The 26,575-nt window shown below is 40.7% G+C and overlaps 1 protein-coding gene across 1 annotated transcript in view; it reads left to right on the forward strand.

Annotated features, from left to right (window-relative positions):
* Positions 1 to 26,575, forward strand: part of LOC147679750 (uncharacterized) — a 427,474-nt gene that overhangs the window by 268,224 nt on the left and 132,675 nt on the right. Inside the window, exons 19-20 of the mRNA XM_086942472.1 lie at positions 13,112 to 13,294; positions 22,993 to 23,124. Of these exons, the coding sequence (XP_086798598.1) occupies positions 13,112 to 13,294; positions 22,993 to 23,124 (315 nt within the window). The remainder of the gene's footprint in view (positions 1 to 13,111; positions 13,295 to 22,992; positions 23,125 to 26,575) is intronic.

Genomic DNA, 26,575 nt, shown 5'->3' on the forward strand with positions numbered 1-26,575 from the left:
CCATTGCCACGCCCTGTAACTGATGGTACAATTGTTGATTAAAGAGAAATACATTATTGACAAGGCAAAATCTCAACATGTCCAGAAGCATTACATTGTGATCATGAAAATCAGAGCCCCTTCTGGACAAATAATGCTCCACCGCTTTGATACCATCGTCATGCGAAATGCTTGTATAAAGGGATGATACATCCAAGGCCAGAAGCCAATCACCTGTAACCCATTCAACATCCTTGATTTTCAACAATATATATATATATATATTCACTGAAAAAAACATAGGTTTCAGGTCAAATATAGTTAGGAATTAGCATTTAAAAAACCATTGAAATTGCTCCTATATAGTTAGTTGTACTAACTATATTTTGCGCACCCGCAATCCACTGCTGATGATGTCACATATTACATCATTCATGACATGGTCAGTGACATCACTGATGACATCACCGATGACATCACTGATGACATCATCCAGTGACTGTGTGTTTCTATAAAGTTTAAATAAATACGATTTACATATTGAAAAATGAGTGGATGTATAAGTGTCTAGATGAAGGATTTAGTAGGTACATGACTGAATGTATGAGTGAGTGATTAAATGTGTCTTGCTGAATGCATGGGTTAGTGACTAAACTGTCTGAATGTGTGCATCAGTATGTCTGTTGTTGTGTAGGCTACTGCATGTGTTGATCAGTAGCTATATGAGTGGCTATATGTGTTATTGATTGGTTGCCCGAGTATTTGTATGGGAGACTGAGTGTGTGTGTGGGTAGCTGGCATACATAAATGACTATACATAAAAGCCACTGATTGTGCGAGTGGCTGTATGGATGATTGTGTACTTGTATAGGTAATTGTATAACAAAGTAAGCATGTGTTTGTATATGTTTGAATAAGTAAGGTGTTGTGTGTATAACTGTATAGTTGAGGAAATGAAAGTGTGATTGTTTCTTTGCATGACTGACTAGATGTGTGAGTAACTCCATGGATGAGTGGCAGAGTGTGAGTGTCTGTTTAGGTGTTTGAGTGCAGATGATAGTGTTGTATTGATGAGTGACTGTATGTATGAGTGATTCTATGGGTAAATGATTGGATGTGTGCATAGACCTAACAATCAGTGTGTGCGTATGTAGTAACTGGTATTGGTGTGTCAATGGTTTCAAGAATGGTAGTCTGTGTTTAACACTGGGTGTATCAAAGGTTATATTAGAGTGTGAAGAGGTGCATCGTATTATCACATAAATGATATCATCAGAGATGTCATCAGTGATGTCATTGACCATGTCATGAATGATGTAATATGTGACATCATCAGCAGTGGATTGCGGGTGCGCGAAATATAGTTAGTACAACTAACTATATAGGAGCAATTTCAATGGTTTTTTAAATGCTAATTCCTAACTATATATGACTTGAAACCTATGGTTTTTTCAGTCAATTTGCAAGGTTTTTTAAATGCTAATTCCTAATTATATATGACCTGAAACCTATGGTTTTTTCAGTGAATTTGCAAGGTTTTTTTAAATGCTAATACCTAACTATATATACCTGAAACCTATGTTTTTTTTGGTGAATTTGCAAGGTTTTTTAAATACTAATAAGTAACTATGTCAGGCTTGAAACCTATGTTTTTTTTCAGTGAATATATATATTTAATATAATATATATATAATTTTTTTTTTTTTTTTTTTTTTAATATGATTACAGGGTCCGCGCTCCGTGAACGCTCTGAGCTCTTACCGCAACACATTTTTTAAAATTTCTAAAACATAATATCTACGTTTTCAACGTAGATTTTAAAGGTAGACAATATCTGCTTTAATGTAGAAAATGTTTTTTTTTAACTTTTAACAACAGTATATTACTTTTTGAAGTAGTAACAAATCTCGCGAGGGTAGGTCACACGTGCACGCAACCTAAGAGCTCTGTCCGCGCACCGTGAAACTTCAAGCTCTTACCCCCGAAAGTTTTATAAACTTTAAATGTTATATCTACGTATTCATTGCACAATGTAAAGGTACACATTATCTGGGATAATAAAGAACATGTTAATTTAAACTTTTAAAGACCATATATAACTTTATTTAAGCAATTATAAATCTCGCGAGGGTGCGTACTACGTAAACGCATCGTAAGATGACGTTAGCGCTCCGTAAATAGAGCGTAAACGCAACGTAAGCTTACATAAGCGCTCCGTAAACGCAACATAAGCGCTCCGTAAGCTTAAGTCCAACCATGTGACCCTAAACCAAAAGATTTAATTGGTTTATAATACTTCCTACTCCAATTGTTGAAAAACCCTCCCAAGTTCATCATTCTTCTTTGGCTTTCAGAGAAGCAACACCTTTTTTCTACAGCTCTTAGCTACAGAAAAATATTTCCAAATGGCTGAACAGCCAGAACTGAAAAAATTAATGATACAATGCATACATTGCAGTAAATTAGTAGCCTTCGGACAACAGTCCATTGAAATAATTTTACAGAAGAACAGGAACCACAGATTCAGCAAATAATTTTTTCTTTCAATTTCATTGTTTGTTCCTGTTGAACAATTATTTTGTGTAAAAAGTTCATTTTTCCACGTTTTCCAAGCAAAACAAAACCCCCCAAAAAACAGTTCTTTTTAGAACTACCTCTAGTGGTTAAAGAAAGAACTAAATTTCTATGTTTGTATGTAAAAGTTTGTCATAGTGAATGTCAAATTGCAAAACTATAAGGATGTGGTACAGCATAAACCTATAAGGTGTTTACCTATAGTATAGTGTACTACTTCCAAAGCACTGAAATGTAACATATGGATATAAATATGTTACAAATCAATGGACCAGATGTACGTAATCTCGATTTACCTACTCATAAATACTGAGGGCCCGATATAGGTAATCCCAGATTACCACTTCTTCAATACCAAATCATACCGATTCGGTATTTAAGAACTGGCAATGGGGATGTAGGTATTTTTACCGAATTCATTTCTGATTCAGTAAAATTCGGTAATTATCGATTCGATAATTACCGAATCTGTATTTGCCATTGATTCCTATGGACCTTGAAGCCCATAGGAATAAATGGCAAACATTGATTCAGTAATTACCGAATTCTGCCAGAGGGAACAGGGTGTCACTTTGACACCCTGTAGCACCCATGTTTTTGGCTTGTGTGCAATGTGACACACATACATGCCCTTAGTGCATGTATGTGTGCCACATGGCACAGGTGTACATGCACAGATGTGCATGTACACAGGAATTCCTTATTTACCACCCAATTGTATTGTGTGGTAAATAACACATTCTTAGACGCCTCTAGCACTGTCAACAGTGCTACCTACATTAGAATTTACAGATTTGGTATTTTTACCGAGTCTGTATTTACCAATTCGGTAATTTTACCCATTCGGTAAATACAGAATCGGTAAAAATACCAAATCTGTAAATAAATACCTTCTACATAGGAAAAGGCATTCAGCCATTACCTACCGGTAAATGCCTACCTACATTGGGCCCCAAATCATACCACTTCAATATTTAAGAGTAGATAAATGGGATGTAGGTAATTTCTCTTTTGAAATTATTGAATCTGTATAATTCAGTCATTTTACCGAATCGGTAATTGCCATTGATTCCTATGGGCCTTGAGACCAATCGGAATCAATGGCAATTACCGAATGAGTAAATACAGAATCGGTAAAATTACTGAATTGTCAAGGGAGACAGGTTGTCACTTTGACAGCCTGTTGCACCCCTGATTCTGACTTGTGTGCCATGTCACACACCTATATGGTCTTACGACATGTATGTGTGCCACATGGCACAAATGTACATGCACAGATGTGCATGTACATAGGAATTCATTATTTACCCCAGAAAGTTTTATCGTTATATCTACATATTCATTGTACAATATAAAAGTACACATCTGGGATAATAAAGAACATGTTTATTTTAAACTTGTAAACAACATATATAACTTTATTTAAGCAACTTTTAAACAACATATATAACTTTATTTAAGCAATTACAAATCTCGCAAGGGTGCGTACCAAACAGTTCTTTTTACAACTACCTCTACTGGTTAAAAAAAAATTCTATGTTTGTATGTAAAAGTTTGTCATACTGAATGTCAAAGGCAAAACTATAAGGATGTGGTACAGCATAAAGCTATAAGGTGTTTACCTATATTATACTGTGCTACTTCCAAAGCACTGAAATGTAACATATGTATATAAATATGTTACAACTCAATAGGCCAGATGTACGTAATCTCGATTTACCTACTCATAAATACCAAATCATACCACTTCAATATTCAAGAGTAGGTAATTCGGATGTAGGTGATTTCTCTTTTGAAATTACCGATTCTGTATAATTCAGTCATTTTACCGAATCTGTATTTACCGATTTGGTAATTGCCATTGATTACTATAAATCTTGAGACCAATAGGAATCAATGGCAATTACCGAATCAGTAAATACCGAATCAGTAAAATTACTTAATTGTCAAGGGAGACAGGTTGTCACTTTGACACCCTGTAGCACCCTTGATTCTGATTTGTGTGCCATGTCACACACATACATGGTTTTAGGGCATGTATGTGTGCCACATGGCACAAATGTACATGCACAAATATAAATGTACACAGGAATTCATTATTTACCTCCGAAAGTTGTATATACTTTAAATTGTTATATCTACGTATTCATTGAACAATATAAAGGAACACATTACCTGGGATAATAAAGAACCTGTTTATTTTAAACTTTTAAACAACATATATAACTTTATTTAAACAACTATAAATCTCACGAGGGTGCTAAATCATTATTATCTACATATTCATTGTACAATATAAAGGAACATATTAACTGGGATAATAAAGAACATGTTTATTTTAAACTTTTAAACAACATATATAACTTTATTTAAACAATTATAAATCTCACGAGGGTGCGTACCACGTAAGCACATCATAAGATGACGTAAGCACTCCGTAAATAAAACGTAAACGCAACTTAAGCTTACGTAAGCGCTCCGTAAACGCTCCGTAAGCGCTCCGTAAGCCTGTGTCCAACCATGTGACCTTAAAACAAAAGATTTAATTGGTTTATAATACTTCCTACTCCAATTGTTAAAAGACCCCTCCCATGTTCATCATTCTTCTTTGGCTTTCAAAGAAGCAACACCTTTTTTTCTACAGCTCCTAGCTACAGAAAAATACTTCAAAATGGCTGAACATCCAGAGTCTGACCATTCTTCTAATGAAGACTTTGTTGAAGAGGATCCTCACCCAAGTAAGAAGAAGGAGTACTTAGTCTGGAAGTTTTTCAGCTTTCCAGAACATCAGAAGAAAGTAAATGCACCACTGGTCATCTGGAAGATCTGTGACACAGTGTTATCTAAAGGAAATCCTAATAAGAAATATTCATTCAGAACCCACAGCATGGAACGCCATGTAAAAAATATACACCCCAACAATTGAAGTAGAGCTGTGGTGCAAAGATCTCAGGAGCAGGACTCTTCTCCTAGTACATCTACAGCAAGAACTGGAGTACCACCAATGCCATCTTCAATGGTGGCGAACATTCAGCCAAAACTGAAAAATGTAATGATGCAATGCATACATTGCAATAAATTAGTAGCCTTCGGACAACAGTCCATTGTAATTTTGCAGAAGAACAGGAACCACAGATGCAACAATTGTTTTGTGTAAAAAGTTCATTCTTCTACTTCATCTTCAGAAGAGTTTGTTCCTGAAACCCCTAGAACACAGAGAGAGTCCATAGTACGGAAATTAAAAAAAACAGAAAGAGAGAAAAGGGTAAATGCGCCTTTTTGTCACATGTAAAAATTGTCACACAGTACTTTCCAGAGGGAATCCACAGAAACAGTACAGCTTTGGAACTAGGAATATACACCCAAACAATTGGAGTAAAGCTGTAATAAAAAGATCATCAGAGGAGCAGGGCTCTGCTCCCAGCACTTCTTCTAAAGCAACAGCACCACCAATGCAAGCATCAATGGTTGCAAATATCCAACCTGAACTTAAGAATTTCATGATGCAATGCATTTGTTGCCCGAAACTAATAACCTTTGCACAAGAGTCTATTCAAGTTATCCTGCAAAAAAACAGGAAGCACAGGTGCATTACCAGGAGCATTTTTTCTTTTCTCTGAAGATTGTCTTCTGGATGAATCTTGATTGATAACGTTTGCTTATAAACTCTTTGTTTGTGGTTCTTGGTAGGCATAATCTATTATGACTTTGGAGATATTTACAATCTGTTGAAAAGAAAAATATGACATATTATAGACCACTACTAACATAGCACATAGCAATTACATTAACTAAACAATATAAACACTAGTTCACATCTCTCTTTGTGTGTCTCATATCACTCTCTGCCTGCACCATCTCCCTCTTTGTATGCCTCATCTCACTCTCTCCTTCCACCATCTCTCTGTTTGTATGTGTGTGTCATCTTCCCTATTTAAGACGAGCATACCTGCCTGGCCAGCCCTGGACAAGGTACTACTACAAACGCAGCACGGAGCTGTGAAGACTCGCTTGCGGTGCAAATAGACAGCGTTAGACGCGCTTTTTAAAAATTGTTGTTAATCTTTTAAAACTGCATTTTTATTTTCTTTACATATAGCGCTCACCCGCACTCTAATTTTGGAAACTCACCGCTATTTTGAGCGGGTCACTTAGGTCTGCAACACACCTTTTCTCCTTTGCAACCATCTTGGGTGAGGCAGGGATTTACCGCGGCGCCATTTCGGTCAGCGCCCTAGTCTTTACGCCGGATTACACGCCCCTATTTAAACCTCCCAATGACGACGTGCAGCGGAGACGCGCAGCGGGACTGCCGGACTCACGCCGGAGTCCAGCCAGAGTCCTGCCCGTCTGGGCCTGTCCGGGCTCAGTCGGGCCTGGGGCCTGGTACTATGCTCAATAATTTGGCATCCAGACTTACGAACTCCCGGGAGGAGCTCATCGCTTTGCGCTACCTTTATCCCGTGGACCGCAACCCGGTAGACAATGGACTGCTTTTACCACCACTCGGCAGGGTGGACCAGCTGGCTCCTCAGCAGAAAGGTAAGAATACCTTGCTGTTGGGTTTGCTGAACTGCAGATCTCTCCCGAGGCATTCAGTTGAAGTCAATCTCCTTATACAAGATCAGGACTTAGATATCCTGTTCCTATCGGAAACCTGGATAACTGCCAGTTCCGGCATCGTCCAAGCCCTCCCGCCTGGCTTTCTGCTGTTTCATCTGGACAGACCTGAAGGGCGTAGGGGTGGCATTGCTATCCTATATAGAGAGACTTACGTATGTTGGGCCCAGAAGGGCTTAGTTGCTGACTGTGAGAGCTGCCATTTCTCCCTACAGATATCTCCCACAGTGGCACTGTCAGGCTTACTGATTTACCGGCCCCCAGGCTGCCTGAGCAACTTCGTAAGTTCCGTAATGGAAACTGTGACGACGCTGGCCTCATCAACAACTAATTTTATCGTGCTGGGAGATCTTAATCTCCATTTTAATGATACCACAGACTTAATAGCCGGAGACCTTCAAGGTGACCTGAAAGTATGTGAGCTGCCTTTAATTAATGCAGGAGCCACGCATGATAAGGGTCACTTATTAGACCCAATGTTTTCTAATATCCCCCTTCTCATGGCCAGGCCAGCATATCCTCTCCCGTGCTGTGACCACTTTTTGGTTTCGACTGAATAGCAAGTCGAGTTACCCCCAACACCTGCCCATCAGGTTTTCCTGGTGGACAGAGCCTGGTCCAGAATATCGATCATCGCCCGAGTCAGACCGGATTAAAGGAGATGCGAATTTTAACCAATGGTTGACCGCCTCGCTGGATGCCCTCATCCCCAATAAGAGAGTACAAAAGAGGGAGAAAAGAATCGGTTCCGCTCCATGGTCTACTGCCGAGCTTCGCTTGCTTAAGAAAGGATGTAAAAAGTTGGAGAGGTTATGGAGAAAGAAATTAGAGGCAAATAGGCAAGAGGAATATCGTGTAGCTATGAGGGGTTATAAAGCTGCCCTCCGGCTGGCAAAAGCCCAATTTTTTGAGGAGCGCATAAGATCGGCCTCAAACTCATCCAGGGAAACTTTCAAAGTGGTGCAAGAACTCCTTAAAGTTCCCGAACCTGTGGCTACACATGACAAACAGAAGTGTAAGGAGCTGGCAGACTTCTTTCACACAAAAATAGAAAAGATACTTAGTTCCCTGCCTCAGACTATACGACCTCAGCAGACTCAGGAAAAGAACTCCTTAACCCAGCCTAGAGAGCTATTTACCTTCCTAGATACTTTCGGCCCAGTTTCAGAGGCCGAAGTACTGAAAGTCCTTAGATCTATGAAAAGTGGCTCCCCTATGGATCCGGTCCCTATGAAATTTTTAAAGCAAGTAGCATCATCCATCGTGACTCCTATCACTGATTTGATGAACGCTTCTTTTTCCCAGGGCTTGGTGCCACCAAGCTGGAAAATAGCAGTGGTCAAGGCACTGTTAAAAAAGCCTAACTTGGACACGGCGGAATTGGCAAATTTTAGGCCCATATCTCTGCTGCCAGGCCTCGGCAAAATTGCTGAGAGGCTAGCGAATTATCAATTGTCAGGCTTCTTGGAGTCGAATGGACTGCTCCGAGACTCGCAGACCGGATTCCGTCCAGGCCAGGGCACTGACACTGCCCTCCTGGCAGCCGTAGAAGAATCTAGACGCATTATGGACTCAAGAGGATCAGTGGCAGTGATCCTCCTGGACCTTAGTGCGGCGTTTGACACCGTTAATCATCAGGTGCTGATTCAGCGACTGTCAGAGGTGGGTGTGGCAGGGGCCGCCTTGAAGTGGCTTAGGTCATTTCTTGACGGTGGCTCATATCAGGTTTGGGAATGCAGCAATCGGACTACATCTATCCCCCTCCAGTGGGGGGTGCCACAGGGCTCCTCCCTTAGCCCTACATTGTTTAATGTATATATGGCCCCCCTGGAGGATGTGGTGGCCCCTTATAACATCAAGATCATCAGCTATGCTGATGATACTCAGTTAGTGGTCGCCCTTTCACAACTGGTAGAGAATCCCGATTTGCTGTACTCATGCCTGTCGGAAGTCCACACCTGGATGGACGAATCAGCTCTCAAGCTGAATGGCTCTAAGACAGAGATAATGCTGCTAGGGAATAAAGCCCCCTCACTCACATTGACCAGCTGGCCTAGTTGTATGGGCAATCTCCCCAGCATGAAAGAGGAGATTAAGAGCTTGGGGGTCTGGTTGGAACAAGATCTTTCGTTCAGGACCCAAGCTGAAAAAACGGCAGGAGTTTCCCTCTTCTTCCTTTTCCATCTAGGAAGTTGTTGATTCAGGGGCTGATAACATCGCAACTCGATTATAGCAATGCCCTCTTTCTGGGTGCCCCTGAATCCACCTTTAACAAACTACAGCAGGTCCAAAATGCGGCGGCCAGACTGCTCATGGGCACTCCCAGAACCGAGTCAGCTAGACCTGCCTTAAAGGCATTGCACTGGCTGCCAGTGCGGGAAAGAGTAAAATTTAAGGCACTCTGTACAGCCCACAAAATTCTCCAGGGGACAGGACCCCCTATTTTGAGAAATCTAGCAGTGCCATACAAAGCGAGCAGAACGTTGAGTTCTGACCAGAAACATCTCCTCCTAGTCCCCAGAGTAAAGAGGGCACGCACGGGCGGGAGAAGATTCTCGGTGAACACAGCGACGCTTTGGAACTCCCTACCTTTAAAACTGCGCGCTGAGACCTGCACTTTGCGCTTTCGCAAATGTCTGAAAACACATCTGTTCCCTGTTTGATTGCACCTGACTGACTGTTTTTATCTCTTGGTGTCCTGTTAAGCGCTGGGATGCCCTAGGGTAACTGCGCGCTATATAAAATTTTAAATAGTCATAATAATAATCTCAATCTCTGCCTACACCATCTGTCTGTTTGTGTGTGTGTCTCATCTCACTCTCTGTGTCTAAAACGATTTACCATTCTAAAGGTTTTTTGGTTGAAATGTCTGGCTTTAAGTTTTTTGACAAGGAACACACTGAGTGTGTATGTGAATTAAGGAATTATATTTTCATCTTTTTCCATAATATTAGCTGTGTGCACACAGTTTGTATCTTTTAGCTTACAGGGTACACCTCTTTTTAAAGTGTTTCTCATGCTTGGATTCAATGCTGGTACAGAGATAGTGCTTATAGTTTAATTTGGCTTGTAAATATGCTCCTTTTTTACAAGCGCCTTGCGCAACCTTTAACATGGGTGCAACAAACACAGACTGTGAAGGTCAGGGGACGGCGCATCAAAGAGACCTATCGCCTGAGTGGCCGAGCTTTCCTGATTTTGCACCCTCAACTGATGAGACTGACAGCTGCAAGGCTCTAGGATGCACAGAACCCAGCCGACCTTTTCACTCTGCACCCAAGTGCCCCAACCCAAGTACCTACAAATCAGCTGTGCCTCGTTGTCCCCAGGACCATTATGATCCCAGTACTCTGTTGGGAGCTCCCGGACTTGTCCCTAAGTCCCCTTCTTCAGCCTGTTTCTAGGTGGCCCCCATTCTTTCCACCGGTGTAGCGCGCACAGCTACCAACCCGACCGGTACATCTGCACCCAGATGCCCCAGGACAGGTCACAAGTAACTGCTGGTAGTACTTTGGAGCTTGGCTCCTACGACCTTAAGTCCTAATGGAGACACCCCCTTCCCCCTCAAACAGATTGCAAATATTTGTGTGCCACATATGCCTCTTCTCCCATAGGGACGCATTGCTGCCTAAAGACACATGATATTGAACTCTTTTACTTGCCTGTAAAAATTCACAACTCCAAAATTGCTTACTTGATAACAATGTTCTTGGTATCAAAATCTATATAAAAATGTGACTATTTTAAAATTGGTCTTGGATTTATTCCAGAGTATGTATCTCATTTATTGCCTCAGTGAGTACAAAAAATGCTTAGCACTACCCTCTGATAAGCCTAAAAGCTCGCCCACACTAGCACAAAAGAGAGCATTTGGGATATCATTTGTGCCTTTGTTAACCAATTAGGGTTTGCCTGGACTCTTTACACAATGTACCTCGTTTTGGTCCGCTATATAAAGAGCCAGCTTCCTAGACTCTTCTAAAATTATAGTGAAGTAGCCCATGGTCATCCAACATCTTAAATGTAATAACATATATTTATTTTTTCAAGATCAGGTTGAACAAAGTGTTTTTCTTTTTGGAAAGACCCTTCCATTGAGAATAAGTAACATGTAGAGAAGAGATTTTCCCTTCTGTATCTATAGTTATGTCTAAATAGGATTATTTGGTTGCTTCATCTGTTCGACATAATTTTGTGAATCAATGTCTGTAGCTGCAGTACCGCCAGACAAGCGAATGAAGGCACAGGGAGAAACATCACCATTGCTGCTTACCGCACAACTAAAGGAGTCAGAGCTGCAGTTTTGAAATATGTTTCGAAAGAGGGTTGCTGATTCAGACTTGTCAGCCATGATTAACGACCAGATAATGCACAGACAAGCTTTTCTGAAGTGTTAAGATTCCATAGTGGATATGCAAGCAATGTTTTTTATTTCTCCAAGAAAACCTTTGAATTCTCTTAATCCCTTCAGCTATCCTTCAAAAACATCCAACTAACATCTACATGCAACCTTAAAGCCACAAGTGGCATGAAGGATTTGGTCAGTATTAGTCCAGAAAAGGTGGACTGCCCTTCAAAGAAGTATAGCAGAGGGAAGCTTGACTTGCAATCTGTTCTTCCATTAACTCCTTTTCCACCCACCTTCGGCTGAGTCAGGAAGAGATTTGCCTATTATGTGTCAAAATGGTCAACAGTCATATTAGATCACAATGTTCTAGGGCTGCTGAAATCATATTACACTTCAAGACGTATTGCCATATCTTTTCAACTAGGACCATGAATCAAATATCTGCCACTTCCGAAAAACATATTCCAAGGAGAACTAAGCCAAGCCATTTTCAAACAATGTGTCCAGATGGTAAGGTTGATGGATTTTGTGCCAAATCTCCAAATGTTGGATTTAATGTGTTTCCTAGACTTGGACAACATCTACATTCAGGTGCGAAAATTACTGGGATGAAGAACTTAGAGCTGGAGGTTGCAGATGAGACTCAGCAATATTTATTTATGGAACCTGCACTCATATTTTTCATCATTTTACTTTGACCCATAGTATAACCGATAAAAACACACAGGGGGGAACATAGGAGAAGAGAAAGAAGGAAGAAACATGACAACTGGAGAAAGCGGGGAAGAAAAAGAACCTTTAAGTGAGAGATAAAGGGGCAAGGAGTGTTTAGTGGTGGATTAAAGAGGTACAACGTAGAATCAAGACTTGATAGCTTTAATATTCGGTATGGTGACATTCAGTAACCTTGGCCATGGGCTTCTGAGCGAAACCTTGGGCCCCTCACTTATAATTTTACTCATTAGGCACTACAGGGTTGGGACTATTGTAACAGCACAATTTAGGTACTTTGGCACATAGAGCATAGGTTATGTGACGTTTTACATGAAGCTAACTGCAAAGCTCACAAAAGGCATTTGTATATGTACTTTATTTTACATTGAGTATTTGACTATACTTTAAAGAACTATCTCTAGCAAGGAAGGGACGCATTTGTATTCAGGTATATATAGTATGTTTGAGGTCATTTTCAAAGATGGATAATATTTAATATTCACTATTTAATATCCAATTAGCTTTCATAACAAATTATTTTGCCGTGTTTGGAATTAAAATGGATTCACAAACTACATGAAAGTCCCCCAGGCGGGCAATACCTTTTGCCATGAATGCTTATTAAGTCATATATATTGTATGCAGTTTTTTTTAAGTGGATCTTATTTAAAATAATAATATTAATGATCCTAGAATTGATAAAGCAGTATTTAGCATGTTAATCAGATTATCATTGAATAGATTTTTCACACAGATACCGAAAAGCATGAGCCCTGCCCTTTCTACCGCCTTCTGTGATCATGTTTTACTGTTTTTAACTTCACTTTTGTCCCTTTTTTTCTCTTAAATGAAGTGACTCACTCTGTTTGTTCCCAGGTCCAAAGCTCCCTCATCCGGGAGCAGAGAAAGTTCGAAGTTGAGAAGAGGGAGGCACTCCAGCTGCAGCATGAGAACCTGGAGGAGGAAAGGCACAGAGCCTTGGCAACCATGAAAGATGCACTGGAAAGAGAGCGAAAAGCTTGTTTGTCTTTAAAAAATAAGTCGGCAGAGCTCCAAAATGTGAGTGTGCTCCCTTCCTACTGTCTAGCTTATAGATGCGAAATGTTCACGTTCCAAATATAGTACAACAGAGAAAGAAGTTGGGTAGAATCAGTGGGGTGCACTCTGGAAACCCGAAAGGAAAGGCATGATCATGGCAAACAATTGAAAATTAAGCTTCCCAATCAATAAGCAGTTGTTTGGTTATTGATTTGGGAAGCTTAATATATACAAGCAAGCCTCTGAACTATCCACAGGGTGTGCACAGACTATATTACACTATAGACAGAAACTATCCTATAATTATAATGCAAATTGAGCTGCATGACATAGTGACAAGAAGGGTGGGCCATAGCGAAAGCTGTCATGATCCACTCTAATGCAAGACAGCCATGCCAATATGTAAACTCAAAAAAGCAGTTAAGCAGACATCTTATGTTATGAATCACACTAGGGTCTTGAGTACAACATTTAAAATGTTCACTGCGCTGAAGATAAATTAGAAGAAAATGTTTGCTCTCTGTGTACAAAGAAATAAATAATTGAAATTGTGATGACCGAGTGTAATTTACAGATGTGACATAGTCCCTTGTTTTTCAGTGGAACCATTTCCTAGTAGGAAAACTGATATAGCCAAAGGCCAGTAGCATGACAAAGAGAGAAATATTCCTGCACTGTGGAACGGACAGGTCTTAACTGCTTTCTTGAATCTCAAGTACACTGAGTGATAGGCAGCAGCTGGGAGTAAGTGTTATAGCTACCCTCCAAAACCTGAAATGATTTAGTGGCATAATCCAAGTTTCGTGGCGTCCTGTAAGAACCTGGTAAGCAGCATCTAGCTATTAGAGCATTGTGGATGTGGTGCCAGATACAGATGAAAAAACACAGTGAAACATGGAGGAGGCAACTCCTTAGAGTGCCTTATGGCACTGCAACAGTTACCTAAGCCAAACTACCAGCGTGGCCAGATGTCACTAAGGAGCACGCAAGCCAGACAAGATATTACTTACATTTTCTGAACTCATTAGATGCCATTGACAGGACAATAGCCATTGAGCATCAGTTCACTCTAAAAGTGTGAGTGAAGCATAATAAACTGTAGACCTATTTTCAGTTGTTTCAATGTAAATGTGTTAAATGTATCAGTATGCATATAGTCTGGTGGCAGAGAGCCTAGGAAAGGTATAATACTTTTTAAAAACCTTCACTTTTTAGAAGCAAAATACAAGAGATCATTCATAAGACAGACCTTAACATGAAATATTAATTAAGAAACAATCTAATTCACCACCTAGAAAAAAAAGGAAGAAAGGTATTTAGACAGTGGACCTAGTTACAAAAAAACACCAAATAATTTAGTCACTCCTCCAGTGGGTTAAGAACTGGAAATAGATGACTTCAACTTGTAAGTCATAAAGTCAGACCAGATGTCCAAGGTCTAACTATAGAAACAATTAGAGCACATTAAGATTCTTCATACACATACAGGTTTACCGTTATTTCTTTAAACCATATTTTATCATCTTCTAATTCAAGAACAGATGCATTTTCTACAACGATTGGTAGGGTAGTGCTGTTATTACATTACACGTTGTATAGGAAAATAGTACAGGGAATCGTGCACAAGAGTATTGAATGCAGGTTCATGTAGCTTACTCAACAGCCGTATATGGTTTAATACTTGCATTATTGGATTTACAGCCATACCATCCCAATATATATTAATTTGTTTTCAGCCAGCTAAACAATGTCAGCCTACAATAATGTTATTGCTACATTGTCTATGCAATAATAACTCAAACAGCAAACCTTGAGTGGATTTGAGGTTCATTTTCTAAGTTATTATATGAGCGTCCCTGGGGCAGTGAGGGGAGGGAACCACAATCCCGACCCTACAGTCCAAGAACCACAGCTCTATCCCTTGTCACTCAGGTATACCATTCATGCATACCAGCTCTCATAGTCAGAATACTTGGACAGTTGACCATAAACCCAAGCCATAGCTACCTGTCTCTTGGCTATGCTACCAGAGTAACATCAGAAGACCCTTCTAAGAAAGACCAACACATTGAGACCCAACAGTTGGACCTCTGGGTGGATGGGTTGGATGTTGCCAGTCATCTCACATAGTTGTTTACAGACCTTCAACTAAAGGTCTTACACCTTGCGACAACTTCTTGTACCATACAGAAAACTTCTCATACAGTGTCACAACTAAGACAAGCATCAGGATGAATAGGTTCAAAATGGCACAGGTATAGTAACATAAGCCTGACGAATAAATCTGAAACGTAATAATTTGTATTAATGTTTTTGTAAGATCTCTTTAGTTTGAATACAAGTTATGCCCCAGCTCGGCTGAGAGAACATCCTAGATGGTGACTGTTGGAAATTGGGTTACTGTTGAGCGGGTGAAATCCTACTCAGACTGCACCAAAACTCTTGTCAAAGTGAAACACAAGCAAACCCTTAATTAACTTGTTCTTACCCTTTGGTAGCTTGGCACAAAAGCAGTCAGACTTAAATTAAAGGCAATGTGTAAAGTATTTATACAGCACTTCAAACAGTAATAAAGTGGAAACACAACACATAAAAAATCTCACACCAATTTAGAATAATAGAGTAAAATGTAATAAACTACTTGAGATCAAAATGACAAAACTCCAATCAGTAGTACCGGAGATAAGCAGATTTAAGTGGAAATATTGCCGAAAAGCACAAAGAGCCAACTATGGTAATATGGTTGTGCCAGACTATGACAAAGTCACAAGTTGAGGCTGACTGCGTTGGAGCATGGTCTGGATACAGGGACTAAGTGAGGCCCATAAGAACAAAGCACCTTACATCTTGCTTTGTGAAGCGTTGCAAGATCCTGCGTCGAGGATGCGTCCAGCAGCGGCTGTTCCGAAGAAGCTATGGGGCGGCGATGCGAAGTCCTGTGTCGTCATTGGATGCATTCGACGAGGGACTTGCAATGTGAAAGCCCACATCAAGGATGTATTGCGCAGCAGCAGTTCCAAGGAAACTGCAGGTTGTATTGCGAGGTCTTGTGTTGAGAATGCGTCGCACTGCAGCAATTTCGATGCAGCTGCGGAGATGCTTTGCGCTGCATCTGTTCTGCTTATATGAGCATAGCTCGACTGGCAGAGAACCTTCAGGCCCACTTCCTAGGGTCCAGGACTGAGGTCGCACCACTTTCGGGGCAAGACTCATAGCAGATTGAGTCCAGGTGCTGGGTTCAATGTAGGTGGAGCCTTTCTGTACCTGAGGCTCTGATCAGGAGACCAGCCAACTAACCCTTGGAGTCACTGTGGTGGTACAGGGTTCAAGGTGCAGGTCCAGTCCTTTCACTCCAGCAGTAGAGTAGTAGTCCATCTTGTAGAGCAGCACAGCAGTCCTTAGAAAAATATTGTACTGAAAAGTCTATTGACCCTCTTTTTTCCTCTCTTTCTTACATTCTATTCTTTATTCTTACCCTTGCCAAGCAGGGCTCAGCTCTGGGTACTCTCAAGGGTTATCTTTCTGCTCTGTCCACCTTCCTGCAGTTGCCTGACCAACCCTCTTTATTTAAGTCCCCTATTGTAAATAGGTTTCTGAAAGGGCTTGTACATATGTTTCCCCCTTCGCTCTTCATCATGCCTCGGAGGAATCTGAACTGGGTTCTCCTTTTCCTCATTAGTTGCACAATTGTCCCCTCCGGCTGTGTACCATCAAGACAGCCTTTGTAGTGGCAATAACATCTCCCCGGAGGGTGAGTTACCTGCAGACTTTATCATCCAACCTGCCCTATTTTATGGTATTCCCAGACAAGGTGGTGATTCGCACCCAGGCCTCTTTCTTACCTAAGGTGGTGAACCCATTTCATTGGGACAATCTGTCACCCTGCCCACTTTTACGTTCCTCCACATCCCTCTAAAGAGGAGGAACGGCTTCACTGCCTGGACCCAAAAAGACAGTTGTTGTTCTACCTTGACCGCACAAAAAAGTTCTGTGTGGGACAGCCAACTCTTCGTGGACCATGTCGGAGATAAAAAAGGTCAGCAACTCATAAACTGACCATTTCGTGCTGAATCATTTACTGTGTTAAGATCTGCTACGCCCTGGTTAAAAAGCAACCTTTTGAGGGTTTATGGGCCCATTCTACCTGGGGAAAAGCTGTGACCACAGCATTGGCTTGTGATATTCCAGGCCTTGATATCTGTTAGGCAGCGGTGTGGGCGCCCCTGCACACGTTTGCCAAGCACTACTGCCTGGACAGTCAGGTCCACAAGGACGGGCATTTCACCCTTTCAGTCCTGCCGTACTTTTTAGATCAGTCAATTTGTCAGCAGCCCCCGCCTGCCTCCGCTTAGGTATCTATTCAAATGTAAGGAATCTGCAGCTAGACGTCTCTTTCAGATGACCATGTTAAATACCTTCGGTAACGCATTATCTGCTAGAGACAATATCTAGCTGCAGATTACTTACAGACCCACCCATTCCGCTTCACTCTGCAGACACATTTATAGGACTAGGGTTGCTCCCTTTTCAGGGTCCCAGTTTGGACACACCCTATTCAGTTCACTTCATGGCTTTGCGCTTCTGGCGTGGAAAGCGTGAAAAGTAACTGTTGCCCATACTCCTGGGCGGTGCCTATATTTGTGACCCTGGCGTCACATCTGGCGCCGACAACGGCACGCGGAGCTGAACTGAGCCACCTGATGGCGCACAGGGGTATTGCTCATGCAAACGTTTTCGGATCCAGTCTGACGCCTGGAAAATTCAAAGGTAAGGAATCAGCAGCTAGATATTGTCTCTACCAGATAATGCGTTACTGAAGGTAAGTAATTTGTTCATTTTTTACAAAGCTCATATCCTCACAGATCTGCAAGCATCTATGGAATGAAGAAAGAGAAAGAAATGCCCTCATATGATAGAAACTCAGGAGTCCCCTCAAGCCAATGACTTCTAACAGTGAGGGTATAATTATGTAATTAATTTCAAGGTGATAATTCTCAAAGATAGATATTTAAAATTGTTTGAATGTCTGCTACAGCTGTCAATTCAGTTTGGCTGTCCCATGTCTGTCATGTCTGCTGTGGTCTGAGTGGAATATGAATACTAGTGGTTTCACGATTAAAACGTATAGAAATATGCCGGAATTACAATGGCTGATAAAGATAGATTTTGGCAAAATAATGTGGCTGCAACTTTCAGCTGCACTTTGAGAAGTATGTAATATGTCCAACACCATCAGAATAAATAGTCAGCCTTGCCATTGTTGAAAGTATGGATGCAGTAGTTCACTTTATATAGTATGAACTCTAGTGGAAAAACTGGAGCATAAATCATTTGGGGTTTTGACGATTGGCTATTCTCTGACAAGCATCAGCTTTGACTGCACCAGAGTATGAGCAAACTTAATTTCTGCTAATCTACTTCTATGACTGCTCTCCTGGAAAAAGCAATCATTTTGCTAAACAGTCGATGTTTAGTGGCAGCATGCCTGTGTTTTCCTTTCAAGGAAAAAATATCATTTCAAATCCAAAAGGGAACCATTTCAGTGGCAATGGTGCATGCTTTCACTAGCCCCTCTTTGATGCTTGCGTACAGATAAGGAATAGGTGAAGTGACCTGCCCCTTACCTGATGTGTGGCTATATCACGGATGGCAGTACAGCAAACTACAGTGTGGCAGACTGCTTAAACATTGATGCTGTGTTGCTCATCATACAAGAAGAAATAAACCCACACCAGAAATGGGCAAGGGTGCTAAGCCATCCCCATGAGCTGAGACCAGAGAGGGCCACAGCGTAAAACAAATCTAAGGATGCAATTTAATGTGCACACTACAAACTATGAGACCCACATCCGAACACATGCAGGAGCAAGGAGGGAAGTTTGGGAGTTGTACTTACATAAGTACTGTATATCGGTGACAGTACTTCATTTTTTAAGGAAGGTGGTATTAGTCCTGGTGTAATTGAGATGCCATTTGTGAATCTATTATCAGTGTTATTTTGATAGAACAGTTGGGCACTTTTATTTCATAACAATATGTATCAGCAAAGTCAAAAGGATTTGGCTTAGGAATGAAACAGGAAAAAGGTGACTTAGTTCTTCATGAGAGAGATGTTAAGGCACAAAAGAAAGCCATTCGAGTAGGACCCTGGTGTCTCACGCTACAGTTAATTTAACGGATGGCGGGGGTGGTTGATATTTTCACTGCAGGTTGTGGTGGGAAGATGGAAAAGAATTAGTGTAATGCTTCGATCTATTATACAGATATGTGGATATTCGTTGGATATTTCGCAGCAATCTATACAATTATAATTGCCAACCTATTGGTAGTGCTGGCAAAGTCTCTTGGCCACTATATAAGTAATGGAATAGTACCACAACACTGATTGTGAGTGGAGGACAGTCAATTAAGGGAGTATCTTGAAATATTCAAGTACTGATTCACAGACTGATTAACCACAGAAAGTAGAGGAAGGTTCTAGCACAGCAGATAGGCCAATGTTTCAGGAAACTCCCTTGAAAAGTACAGATGATGCAAAACTAATTCAGGGTCCTCATAAATACCCCTCATCACATACTTAAACACTCCAGCGGGTTCTGCTAGGCAATCATGGAGAACTTGAGCAGAGGTGAGAATCATGTGAATCTTTGATGTAAGCAGCCAGATTGGCTTGCATCAGCTGCATCTATCTTAATCCCAGGCATCAATATTTAATGCTTAGTGAAGTTCACAATATGTCCCAGAATCACATTGACATATCGCTAAAATCAAATATTCAAGCGTGTTGCTGAGTAGTATGTTTTCAAGTTGAGTTCATACCTTTGAGCAGGTTTACACCATCTATATAGAGCAGTAGGATAATACCAGAAATGCCAAGTACCCAGAATAAATAGCATAGGTGTTGATGTGTTATGTGTGGGCGATCTATGAAAGCTTTGGGTTGGTTTTCAAAACATTTGAGCGGAGCTGGGAAAATAATTTCAGTCCTAAGCCAAAATCTGAATGGGTGGAGAAAAGGGAAAATAATCACAACCTTGAAAGATTTTTTGAGTCATGTTGGTACTTAGTAATTCATCAACATCTGATTTGCATGGACATAATGAAGAATTTATGTTTGATGATCCAAGATAGTTGGCCAAAAAGATTGATTGTTTCGTTGAGACCCTAATCACATGAAACAAGGAGTGAAAACAAGACTGTCCAAGGGGTGTTTCAGGGTGGGAATCCCAACAGAGCCCTTTCAAATATTATGTGGAAAGAAGCAAAAATGTATTTTCAAACCACAACCATGAAAGGCATTCACAGTATAAGTGCCTGAGCTCGAAAACCCCTTTACCTTTTTGGAATGCAGTGTGTCAGCGAAAGGTTTGGATGGAATAGGTTGAATAAAAATGTTTACGTTGAACATTTGCTTGATGAGAAGGGAGTGTGGAAGATTGCAAACCAATATCAATAAGTCAGCGTATCTGTCCCTGAAAAAACAGAAACCATTTACATATTTTAGGGATGAGAAGAAGGTAACTGCATTACAGAACCCTGAAGTAGAACATATTCTCCCAAATCAAACACATTCTTCCAAATGAGTGTGCTGTAATGTTATACTTTTTAAGGGTTCAGGGCAGAAGGCCAAAATGATTGAGGTTTCCCCTGGAGTAGTAGTGTACCACGTCTAAAGAGTGTTTTTGTCCTTGGTTAACTCTTAAAGGAATATCTAATACAATTTGCATTTTCTTACTTGTGGTTTTCTATCATTTTGCACCTCCTCTGTCACTGCACACCTCTTTGCTTTTGTTTGATACAACCTTTATCTTAGCCCACCCCTTTATATTGTTCCACACTTCCTTGTTATCTCAGCACATTTCATTCCTCTGCTTGCACCTCTCCTTTCCCTCTCTTCCACCTCTTTCCTGCCACAGTAGTCCGCATACTTCTTTTTCCTAATCGCTGTTCACCACATTTCTTATCTCGAGAACCTCCTCATTTTAGATCTTGCCTAGGCAGTGCTTGCACTGTCTCTTCCAGACATGCTGTATTCAGGTATGGACTTGAAGCTCCGCTTATTCGACAGGGCTCGGTTAACTCTAGTTTTTAAAAATGGTATGCTTCTGGTAAGCAGCGCGGCATGCCGCTGTTGTGTCCCCTGTCAGCCGCCTTCAACTTTAAAAATCAAAATTGGAATGTTGCCTCCCAGACCATTAATCAAATTCTACTTGAGGTGGAAGAAACCAAAACATTGTTCCCTTTACTGTCTTTAATTTGACCTGCTGTTATTTTAGTCTTTCATCCAGGTTGTACACTCCTGAGTATCACGCCTGTATGCGTAACTTTTGCTTCATTATTCTGAAATGAATCACTGAAACCTTTCATGAATCATAGCAATTCTTTCTTTTTGCTCTTTTTTTTGAAAAAAGGAAATATTTTAAAGAAAAGATACTATACATTTATAGACATAATGACAAGAGAAAAAACTAATAGGATACACAACTGACATGACTACATTTCTTGGATACATGTAAAGGATTAATAAAAAAAAAACAGTTACTGTACAACATAGATATTACTACGTCTAAAATGCAGTTCATGAATGAATTTATGGGTATACAACAGAACATATCCAGTTGCTTGTCTAGTGTCCTGAAACGTGTTATCATTGGAACCTCTGCCACTTGCGTCCTTTCTATGTGTAGTGTTGAACACTACTGCTGGGCCCTATTGTGGTTGGGGTCAGAGCACAAGTCTATCCCGGGATGTGATGGGATCCCAAATTCCATCTCTCAGAGTGCGCAACTATTGTGTACACAGTGCGTCAATTTATGGTCGCTCTTGGCCCCATTTGTGTTTGCGTAGACGCATTTCAACCTTCGAAGATGGTCTTCCTCAGGGCAGGTGGTTTTATGGACACGTTTTCCTAGATATGTGGTCACCGCCTTTTTCAGTACATCTAGCTTATTTCTTGTTCCATGTCCAGTTCAGGTCAGGTCAGGTCATTGGGTCCTACATGATGATTCAGCCCTTGAAATGTGTGATGTTTGGGACCCTTTGTCTCTTTTCGTCCAGGAGCCTTAATGTTGGACTCCGTTAGTCACCTGAACCGGAGTGTTCCTGCAGCAGAGATTCTAATCTATTGGTGCTGCACCATTCTTTTCTTTGGCACTGCTCACCAAACTCTTTTTTTTCTCAATATTGTATGCTTTTGGCAAGCAGCGCAGCATGCCGCAGTTGTGTCCTCTGTCAGCCACCTTCGTCTTTAATAATGGCGGCCGTGCATTTATTTTCTCCGGCACGGTTCGCCCAAATTACTTTTTTCACTTTCTCGCGCCAGCCAGCATGGGTGAAAGTGTACTCACAACTGCTGGCAGACCTCACCCAATCCCTCGTGGTCCAGCCCATCTCCTCCCTGGGAAAGTTCTGTTCTATCTAACGACTCTACCCCTGGCCCCAACTAGCTGTCCGCCTTCTTCCTCTCTTCGTTTCCTCCACCCACAAACCCCAAACCCCAACTAATTTTAACAACATAGTCTCACATGCACTTTTTTTCATTAAATAATCACTCCACTGCAAACCCCAAAAATATTAATAAAAACATAATTTATGCCGCCAATAGCTTCAACTTTTACAAATGCGAGACCTTTTGCATTGTAAATGCTTGTTTTTTTTATTGCATGAAGAATCGTGTTGGTTGTAGGAAATTAAGTAAGGCCCCACATGACTCATTTCAGAGAATCCAAGAGCAGGAGCTCATCGGCCGCTCTTTCCAGAGGGAGAAGCAGGAGGCCTTAGAAGAGCTCCGTTCAGCATTGAGAGAAGAGAAACTTGAAGAGATCAGGAAGCTACGAGAGGAGCTGGAGCAGGTTAGACCCAATCACATGTATCAATGGATGAGTGGGCATATTTGTGAATGAGTGGAATGAGAGGGTGCATGTGAGTTAAGAATTCATAATTAATGATTTCATGCACAAGTTTTAATATGCTTTTTTGGGTTGGTTAAGAAATGCAATGTATCTCAAACCGAAATTAGCTTCTTCATGACAATACATTTTCAGAAACATACTAGGTTATCATACACGAAATGACAAGTCTCCAAATTAGGGGAAAAAAAGAGTTTTTCACTCCCAACAAACTAGTATCAAAGATAAATATAACTCGTGGGTTAATCTGTGTCATTTGCCCAGTATGTTTGTCCTTCCATCAGTGTTATTTTAGAGGCCGGGCAATACAGATTTTCAGTCTCTTGTCTGGAACAACTGTGCATTTTATTTCCCATTTTCTACTTATTCAAGCCCCATGATGACAAATAATATTGACTTTTACGTTAAAGGTTGCGATCAAGAAACAGACAGTAGTGAGGGAGAACGTTAACTTCCCAAGGGCACCTTTGAAGGTGCAGACCCTGGGCAATTGCCCACTTTGCCCTTTCTTTAATACGTCTCTGCCTAAGATTTCTGTGAATGCTGTCCCAGCCATGCTGTCTTTCAAAAAAGAGTTTGGCCCTTGTGGACAGAAGTGGGGTAAGGGCCCAAATACTTTATAAAAAAAGAGGAAGGAACCCACACTTCATTGTATTTCACACCATTCAATTTTGGATGAAAGGATAAACAAAACTTAATATGTTTATCAAGGCGATTATTTACGCCGTTTTATTCATCAATTTTGTGAAAAAAGCAACTTTTGGTGGATATTATTTATGTCAAGAGAAATACCACTGCTATTTACGTACTGACCAAAAAAGTCGTGATGCCTAATCTTTACAACACAAAACATGAATCAAAATACATAAACAATATGGAGACATATAACTAGTATAAATAATTTACAAAAAAATGATAACATTTCAAAAAGAAGGGAAAGATGTCAAAGTATTTTTCAGTAACATCAATATAAGCATTTAAGCAAACATACATTTAATCACAAAAGCAATATTTGACCACAACGCAGCCTTCCACTGAGTCTGCGTGAAAACAAATAACTTCTCGGTAGAAATGTTTTTAGACTTTGAATTCCTAAGTATTTTATCTGTATTTCAAAACTTATGACTTGATCCTGTTCGCCTACGCGTTTCAAGTTTGGGAGATTTCTTCGCAAACTCTCCTCAGGGCCAAATTAATTCTTTCCCCTGTTCCTTAAACCTAATAGTAAAAACACAAACAGATTGCGGACACTCATTATAAATTGCTCCCCTCAACCTGCGCCGTCCTTCTCATATGTACAGCTTTTAAAATGAAACATACCTCTGGGGACTTGAGGTAAGTTCAGTTCATCCAAAACGTTTAGATGGATTTGTTGAATCTGTGCTCTTTCTACAAAAACACGGGATTTTATGTCAGGTGCTGGTTGTCCGAAATTGTTTTGCAAATTGAAGTGAAGGTAAAAAAGACCAATTTTCTCATACCTGGATGTAAGGCAAGGAGGGAACCAGGTGTTCGCTGCGGTTTTCTGTTTTGAATTGTAGGTTTTTAATGCTGTGCCACTCGTGTTTCACATACAATCACTGCAAGTAAAATGAACGTATTACTTGCTTGTGGGTAATGGATTTGACTTAGCCCAAGAGTGTTATGTGCTTGGACACACAGTCACTTACTGGAAATCTTTTCAGCCGTTCAAAGTTGTGGAGGTGGGCAGTTCGCAGTAGCTTCCAAAACGCCTTAGTCTCCGGAAGATCCCGGAGTGGGCCGGTTCCCCTTTCAAGCTTCCATCAAATTCCGTGATTCTATCTGAAGAAAAACGGGCGCTAGTTATTTAAAACGCAGTCGTTCAGTGAGCTTGCGAGTGGCACGGCGTCGCTTGTGGCTTATTCGAAGCCGAACGCTTACATCGGCTTCAGTCCTTGTGTCTTAAAAGACACGCGCACTGGTTGCTTAAAGTATCAGCGCGGCGGCGCTTACAAAGTCAGATTATGAAAAAGGACGCGGGAGTTGTCTAGTTTATGGATGACTCGCAGCCTGATTCCCTGCTACAAAGACACGGGCGCTGTTTAATAAAGCGTTACCGTTCATTGACATTCCATTATGCAGTCTGCACGTACCTTCTAGTTTGGCAGCCTGTTCCACTTCCTCATTCCATCACATGGAGTGAATGGGATTCAGTTCCATCGGCCTCTCTAAGAGGCTCGCTGTTTTTTGACCAATCATAGTTGGGATATCTTGATATCCCATAATGATGCATTGTCTGAGGTCTAACTGGCTATGAGCCAGTTTTAAAGCCTGGTAATTTCACTAATTGAATTGAGGCCAGTATTAATGGTGTCAAAACGAAGTATCAGATAGGCCTCTTTGCAACAGCGCCTTCTCGACATTAGGCGATCTGTGCTGTGGGTCCATTCCAGCTAGGACTGTCCATGTGAAGTCTGTTTCTTTGTGGTTAGCAGCCGAAAAATGCTCCACCATTGGGGCATTTTGTACTTTTTTCTTTAATCGTGAACGATGTTGTGTTATCCTGACATTTACTTGCTGACATGTTTTACCTATGTACAATCTATTACATGCGCACAGAATCCCATAGATAACATTTTTACTTTTACAGTTTGTGTGTAAACTGTGTCTCCATTTCCAGCCATGCTGTCATTGTTTTATTGTTCATTCTGGCATTAAGTACCATTTTGTGGAAGTATCATTTGTGCGTTTAAGCTTCCTAGTGTTGGTTGTTTATTTGTTCAGAAGCATGGCTCTTTACTGGATTGAAATCTTTCCTGCTCTGATTTGACGTTCTGTAAAATTATTTCTAATAGAGTTAAAAAAAAAATTGTGAAAACAATGCAAAAGAATGACGGGCTCCAGCATGATGAACCAGAAAATTTTCTTTGCTATAAGTACCATTTCACTGGCCCATTTCAAGTTAAAAGCGACAATGTGTAGGATATTTCTTAACGTGATTTGATTGATTGATTTTATTATTATATACCCTGTTACTCAACAAAGAAAGTACAACATACAATGAAATGCTAACACATATAAAACAACAAACTAACAACTACAACCTACACAAATCATCATAGGTTTTGAACAGCCAGTGATTATGACCATCCTTAAAATGTACCCAGACGCTGCACAATTCAGGAGTGCTACTATCACTTTAAGCAGAGCATAAGGAGGCACCTAGAAATATCCACCCTGAGAATCCATTATGCAACTAACCTAGAATTAGCACAAAGTTAAAATGCTAATAGCTTTAGCATATGTCCTAGAACAAAAGTCACTCAACATTATGATATGCTTATTAAATCCTCCTATTACCAACAATGTGAAACAAAACTTGCTCCACTAATGGATTATTTTGAGGATACTTGGATTGGTTGCATGCACCAAT

This window comes from Lissotriton vulgaris, chromosome 11 (assembly GCF_964263255.1).
Source record: "Lissotriton vulgaris chromosome 11, aLisVul1.2, whole genome shotgun sequence".
NCBI lineage: Eukaryota > Metazoa > Chordata > Amphibia > Caudata > Salamandridae > Lissotriton > Lissotriton vulgaris.